At 48.6% G+C, this 7,262-nt stretch overlaps 1 protein-coding gene across 2 annotated transcripts in view; it reads right to left on the bottom strand.

Moving 5' to 3' along the window:
* Positions 1 to 7,262, bottom strand: part of LOC102485030 (polycystin-1-like protein 2) — a 98,763-nt gene that overhangs the window by 10,161 nt on the left and 81,340 nt on the right. For both annotated transcript variants that reach the window (XM_006152588.3, XM_006152589.3), the window contains exons 38-40: positions 7,123 to 7,256; positions 4,197 to 4,324; positions 2,210 to 2,370 (exon numbers count right to left, since the gene is read on the bottom strand). In XM_006152588.3, the coding sequence (XP_006152650.1) occupies positions 2,210 to 2,370; positions 4,197 to 4,324; positions 7,123 to 7,256 (423 nt within the window). The remainder of the gene's footprint in view (positions 1 to 2,209; positions 2,371 to 4,196; positions 4,325 to 7,122; positions 7,257 to 7,262) is intronic.

Below are 7,262 nucleotides of genomic sequence, written 5' to 3'. Positions count from 1 at the left end.
GCCAGGCGTGTGTGCGTGCGTGCCCAAGATCCTGAGAGGAGAATAGAGGAGAAGGGACTGCGGTGTGGCCATCCCCCCTGGGGAGTGATTTCTCGCTTTCTGTCTCTCTGTCTCTCTGTCTGACGAGCACACGCACCCTATAGCAAAAACCTCTCCAAAAAAAAAAAAAAGACTACTTAAAGGAGGAGTCTTGATGTTTCAATTTTACAGATAATAGCAGAGTTGGCACGAGGTCACATAGCTAGCGACATAAGTAGTGACACAACTTGTGTCACTTGGAAGAATGACAGTTTGAATCCAAGCATGTCTGATTTTGAAGTCCAGGCTCCACCCACCACACCCTCCCTCTACCCTCTGTTCTCCTCTCATACCGTTACACTTTCAATTCAGTCTTAAGAAAAGGCCAGGAGTTTTGGCATGAGTCTTTGATCTTAGCAACTTTGGAAGCTGATGCAGGAGGACGGTAAACTCAAGACTGACCTGGGCAACATAGCAAAAACCTGTCTAAAAAACAATTCCAGGCCAGCTAGTGATGTGGCAGTTAACGTGTTAGACTCCCACATGACTGAGTGTGGTCTGAGTCCCCAAATTATACACTTCTATAGATAATAGAAATGTAATATAAGTATGTTAAACATAAAGAATTATATAGAAATCATTATGGACATATACATATGATATATACATATATGTATGTTTATGTGTGTTTATATGTGTATTTTTTTTCTAAGAAAACAGACAGGGCCAGCCAGCGACATTGTGGTTAAGGTGACTACATCCCACTGCACGGTTTAAGTCTCAGACCTGACATTTCGGAAAAAATGCAGGGCGCATGTACATGTACACCCAAGATCCCTGGAGGAGGAGGAGGAGTCACGGTGTGGCCATCACCTCTAAGCGGTGATCTCCCACTTCTCTCTGTCTCTCTCCCGCAAGCCTGTGCACCCTATAGCAAAATTTAAAAAAGAGAAGGCGAAAACAGAACAACCAGCATGGTGTTCTCTGGGACGGTGGACTCGGGAGTTTTCTTTTTCTGATCAGCATTTGAGGGTTATGCAGCGACATCATTTATCTTGCTAAGGGAAAAGCATGTGAGTTCTGCTTACAGCCCACTTTACAAGGGAAGCTTTTAAGGCCCCAGCAGAGAGTGCCTTTCCCAAAGCCCTCCAGCCTCGAGAGCTTCCCCTGTACAGTCCTCCGGGTCTTAGAAACCCTCCAGGGACGCTCTCTCAGGGCCACACCAAGGGAGCAGAAATAGAGGCTAGGGTCCCCAGGTCAGAACCATCCTTATACTAAACCTTCTCATTCTAGAATCTTCCTCCCCTCTGAGCAGATGACTTGCAAGTACATTCCCCCTTGGTTCCTGCAGCACCTTTTCCTGTCTCTTTCAAAACATCGCACCCTCTCCCATGCCTTCTCATTGCTCACATATGTGGAAACGCTGACAGTGCTAAGCCCTCCTTTATGAAGGCAGTCAGCTCTAATGGAAGCAGGCGCTCAGCCTTGGCTTCGTCGTAGAATAACCCGGGGCAATGTTAACAGGGTGGGTGTTGGGACACCATCTCCAGACGTCCTTGTTTATTAAGTCCAGGTCATGGCCAAGACAGCAGGGTTTTGTTTCTCTCTCTAGGTGATTCTACTGAGGAGTCACGGCTGAATTAAAGAGACTGTGAAGCAATCATTTGGCATTAAGACAGTATTTTTTAGAGCCCAGCAGGTAGCACAGTGATTATGGTGTTGGACTTCTAGTTGGTTGACCACAGTTCAAGTTCTGGGTTCAGTGGCTTGAAAATCACACTGGGCATGTGCGTGCACATGTATGTATGTGTATGTGCCCAAAATCCCAAGAAGAGAATGGAGGAGAAGAAATTGTGTCATGGCTGTACCGCTGAGGGAGGTGATTTCTCACTTTCCTTCTCTATCTCCTGAGGGAGGTGATTTCTCATTTTCCTTCTCTATCTTTCTCTGTCTCTCTCCAGTGAGCACACACACCCTATAGGGAGAAAAATCTTAAAAAAAAAAAAAAACAAAACCCAAAACCTGGATTGCCTCTTGATCCCCTGTGGGTCAACAGGATTCCAAAACCTGGAGTGCCTCTTGATCCCCTGTGGGTCAACAGGATTTCCAAACCTCCCTCCATCCCCTGGGCCTCAGACAGCAGAGGGTGAAGGGCCCTGGAGGTAGCTGGGGTGGGAGGACAGCCACTTACTCCTGCCTGTGGCTCTGGTAGCGCTGGAGGTCACGCTCTGCCAGGATGGCCCTCTTCACAAACACCGCCAGGGCGCTCCAGCTGGCCAGAATGATGGCCAGCTCCAGAAGGTTCCACTTGCTGCAGAAATAGCCCCACTTCTGCTTCCTCATGAGCTTGCCCTGGGAAAGGACTGGAAGGTCTATAGACACTGCCTCTCCCCACCGCTGCTCCCCTCCCCACCCAGGGGCACCCTGGTAGGGGCCAGTTTCCTGGTGCTGGGGTGGGAGGGGCTCCCCAACCTGTACACAGCCCCATCTGTTCCCATCTCTAATCCCAGCTCAGGGTTCATCAGAGTAAAGAAAAAGTGTCAGCATAAGAAAAAATTTAATTCTCTCAGGGGCAAAACCCTAAGCCCTAACTTTTTTTTTATAAAGCATTTATTTTTTAAGAGAGTGTTGTGATTTATTTTTCTGTCCCTTTGAGATGTTGATATATCTTTTAAAAAAGTTAAGTGGGAACAGCAGTTGGTGTAATGGCTATGTCGCTGGACTCCCATGTAGTCCACCACGGTTCTAGTCCTGGACCCAGTGGCTTAAACTCATGGCCGGCACGTGTGCGTGCGTGTCCAAGATCCCAAGAGGAGAATGAAGGAGAAGGGGCTGTAGCGTGGCCATTCCCCCTGGGGGGTGATTTCTCGCTTTCTGTCTCTCTCTCTCTGTCTTTCTGGCCAGTGCACATGCACCATAGCAAAAACCTCTCCAAAGAAAAAAAAAAAAGACTCGTCTCAGTCTCCCAGTTCCCGGACAGGGCAGGAGCCTAATTTTCACAGGCTGCTAGCTCCAAGCAGCGAAACTACCCTTGTACTCCTGTCCAAAAAACAGTTTCGTTTTCCTTTTGATAAAGGCAATTAGCAAACAGGTGGCCACCATTACAAGTGAAATTAGGAAGCTAAGGTGACAAACAGTGCCATGGAGTCCTCTTTCTTGAGGAATTTTTTATCGTTTATCTTAAGAATGTGCATGAGATGGGTTGTACTGGCCTGGCTACCTAAAAGGGTGGGATTTCTACTCTTTGCAATCTCTTTAGAGATGGCCTGTGATTTAACACTTATTTGGTAATAAAAGTTGTTTTTTAGGGAGAAATGGGGAGTAGTTGGTTACCGGGTGAGGTTTTAGTGATGCAAGATGAAAGAAGTTCTGGAGGTGGATGCAGTAATGGTTGGACAACGATGTCCATGTACTTGCTAAGGTGGCAACTTGTGGGGCCAGTAGATGGTGCAATGGTTACATTGCTAGACTTCCACATAGTCGGCCGTGGTTCAAGTCTTGGACCTGGTGGCTTAAAATTCATGCCAGCACATGTGCATGCATACCCAAAATCCTAAGAGGAGAATGGAGAAGGGACTGTGGCATGGCCATCCCCCCTCGGGGGTGATTTCTCACTTTCTGTCTCTCTGTATCTCCAGTGAGCATTATATACCCTATAGCAAAAATCTCTCTCTCTCTCTCTCTCAAAAAAAAAAAGGTAACTTTTATATTAAATGTGCTTTGCCTCAATAAGAGATATTTTTTGAAAATGAGGTTTTCTAAATTGGCAGAAGAATTTTTTTTTTTTAAGGTTTTTGCCACAGGGCGCATGCACTTGCCAGAGAGGGAGAGAGAGACAGTGAGAGAGAAAGCAAGAAATCACTTCCATAGGAGGATGGCCACACCACAGTCCCTTCTCCTTCATTCTCCTCCTGGGATCTTGGGCATGCACGCACATGCGCCTGGGGTGAGCTGTAAGCCACCAGGACTCTAACTGCATTCAACCATGTGGGAGTCCAGCAACGTAACCGCTACGCTGTCTGCTGGCCCCCAGGAAACCACTTTTAACTTGGGAAGACCAAAGGAGCAGGGCTAAACAACCAAGCAAAGCCCTCCCCTCCCTTCTCGGGCCCTGCTCCCAAGGAAGAGGGAGGGAAAGGAGAGGAACCAGCTGCCCCTGGGCCTGAGTCCAGCCTTACCTGGACCACCATATAGTAGAGGAGGAAGAGGAAGTAAAGAAGTTCGGCCGCCACCACAAAGGGGTGCCATCCGTCAGTGAAGGGGTACAGGCGGAGGCTCTGCAGGGCTGCATGCGTGAAGAAGGTTCCTGGGAAGCAAAGCGTGTTCTGCTCACCCTGGCCACTGCCTCTCAAGCCACAGCCAAACTCGAGGCAGTTCGAGGGCTGGCACACCAGAGGTGAAGACAAAGGTCTTTCAGACCCAGACCCAGAGGACTGAGCAGGACACCTGGAGTAACAGGGGCCTTCTTAGCCAGACTGGCTCCATCTCGTTAAAATCAAAAGCCGTTTTTCCCTCAGCCTCATACTTGCGATTTCTCACAGGAACTCCAAGGAGACAAAGGGCCTACCTGGAGCTGAGACAATGAGGGAGGCTCTGCCCAGCCACGAGCTCAAACTCCTGTCCTGAGGAATCATGTGACTGTGCCCCTTAGTTAAGACTGAAGCTCTTGTTTCAAAGACTAACCGCTCGGTTGTACCTCCCAGCTAAAACCTTAGCCTGATCTATGCTTTTCTGTGGGTAGCCAGCTGCCACAGAGGGTCCCCCTAAAAGCATCTGTAAATTGACTGACCACAGATATTCTTACATGTCCTCCTAGCGTGGCCACACGGATACATTCTCCTGTTCTCTTACATCAACAGTTCTGCCTCTCTGTGTGTGGTTGAGTGACAAGACCTCACCCCTGCTTTGGGTCCCTGGACTGGGGTTACAGAACCCCTCATCCAGCAGCAGTGGGAGACACGAAAGATGGTGGACATGCCCAAAGGGAGCTGCAGGGAGAGACTGGGCCCGGCCTCTGCGTTTGGGGTTGGCCCTTATGCAGTCTCCTCCAGTTAAGGCACATCCACCCACCCAACTTCCATCTGTTCTAGGTCTGCCCATTGAAAGCCATTTGTCTAGGGAACAGCAGATGGCATAATGGTTAAGTCACTGGACTCCCATATAGGCAGCCGCAGTTCAAGTCCCAGACCTGGTGGCTTAAAACTCACCCCAGGCACGTGTGCATGCATGCTCAAAATCCCAAGAGGAGAACAGAGGAAAAGTGATTGAGGCATGGCCATCCCCTCAGGAGGTGATTTCTTGCTTTCTGTCTCTCTGTCTCTCCAGTAAGCACATGTCCTCTATAGCAAAAAATCTCTCTTCAAAAAAAAAAATAAAGCCATTTGTCTAAAGACATTTCATGGAAGAATAATTCATCTAGTGGTCAGTAGGCTTAAAGGCTAATTTTGAGTGGGTTTTCCTTCTTTTTCTTTCTACAGAGAGAAAATCAGCCCCAAGGATGGCAGGAACTGAACAGACATAAGTAATGTGAGCCCTCAGTGACCTCGGTGATTCACCGACTCAGCTGAACCTGAGGCCTCTGCCATACTTTTCATCTGTAGAACACATAGTTCAATCACACGTGGTTTGGGACAATGTTTTAAGGGCCCTTAAAAAGCCAAAAAGGACCCAGACTCTGTGATGCAGTCCACATGTTGATCCTGGTTCAAGTCCTCTGGCTCAGTTGGCCAGAAACACACGTGCCCTGAGTCCTGGCAAGCTGGAGGAGGGGGGTTGTGGATTGTGGCGAGAGTAGGCCCTGTGGAGGATTTTTTTTCCCTTCTCTCTCTCCTTCCCTCTCTCATTAAGCACATGCTCTATGATCAACAAAAACAAACAGAAAAGGTAAACAATGTCACAAAAAGAAAGAAGACATCAAAAGATGAATAACCCCTAAACAAGGATTTGAAAGAAACTATTGACATCAGGCCATGATAATGCAAATTGAAAGTCTTACTTTTTACTTTACAACATCCGAGTTTTTCTTTCAGTGGAGAGGCTGTTAAGATTTAAGCTTTAGGCCGTTTTTTGTTTGTTTGTTTTCTGTTGTTGTTGTTCTTTTTGTTTTTAATTTGCTATAAGGCATCTGTCCTCACTGGAGAAATACAGAGAGAGAGAGGGAGAGAAAGTGCCCCTAGTTGGGATGGCCATGCCATAATCCTTTTACTTTTTTTTCTTTTTTTTTTTTTTGGAGAGATTTTCACTGTAGGGCGCGTGCGCTCGCCAGATAGACAGAGAGAGACATAGAGACAGAAAGCGAGAAATCACCCCCCAGGGGGGATGGTCACGCCGCAATCCCTTCTCCTCCATTCTCCTCTCGGGATCTTGGGCACGCACGCACATGCGCCCGGCGTGAGTTTTAAGCCACCAGGTCCGGGACACGAACCGCGGTCAACTACGTGGGAGTCCAGCGACATAGCCGTTACGCTAACTGCTGGTTCCCATCCTTTTACTTTTTTCTCTTGGAATTTTGGGCACTCACCCACACGCACCTGATATGTTTTTCAAGCCACCAAGTCCAGGATTTGGCCATGTGGGATCCAGATGCCTTAGCCACTGTGCCACCTGGCTGGTCCAGGTTGGTATTTTTTTGTAGATTGTGATTAGCATTTTATAAGGGGCCAGAGGCCAGCTATAATATACACTCTATGGCAAATTTAAAATAGATAGGAACATAACATAGCATGACAGAACAGAACATAAAAAGGTGGGACAAGAGAATTAGAATAATGGGGCCAGCCAGGTGGCATGAGTTGTAAGCGTGGCTTTGACACCCTCTTCCTGGGTACTCTCTCCCCAACCCCTCATGCCAGCTCCCTGTCCCCAGCCCAGCAGAGTGGACAGTTCAGGCACAGGACCCTGACTGGCTTCCTCCAGGCTAACTCAGGACACAGGAAGGCTGGAGCAGCCCTAACGCCCTGCCCTTGGGGGCTAGGCAGGCACAGCTGTAGGGGGATCCAAGACCCACTTCCAAATGCCCCAAACAACCACCCCGTGCTCTGGCCATAGGCCCAGCTGGGTCAGGAGCTGTGGCCAGGGAGGGGGTTCCCAGGAGAGCCTGCCCACCCAGGGCGCTGGTCTCAAGCGTCAGTGTGACGATGCAGAACAGGTTGACGTTGGCGTTGTAGACGGTGAACTCCACGAACACAGCCCTGGTCAGCGTGTCCAGCCAGGTGTTGTCAAAGAGGTACTGGAGCATTCTGTGG

This window comes from Tupaia chinensis, unplaced genomic scaffold (assembly GCF_000334495.1).
Source record: "Tupaia chinensis unplaced genomic scaffold, TupChi_1.0 Scaffold000355_1, whole genome shotgun sequence".
NCBI classification, from domain to species: domain Eukaryota; kingdom Metazoa; phylum Chordata; class Mammalia; order Scandentia; family Tupaiidae; genus Tupaia; species Tupaia belangeri.
Note: the sequence above shows the minus strand (reverse complement) of the source record. Positions and strands in the feature narration are given on the sequence as shown.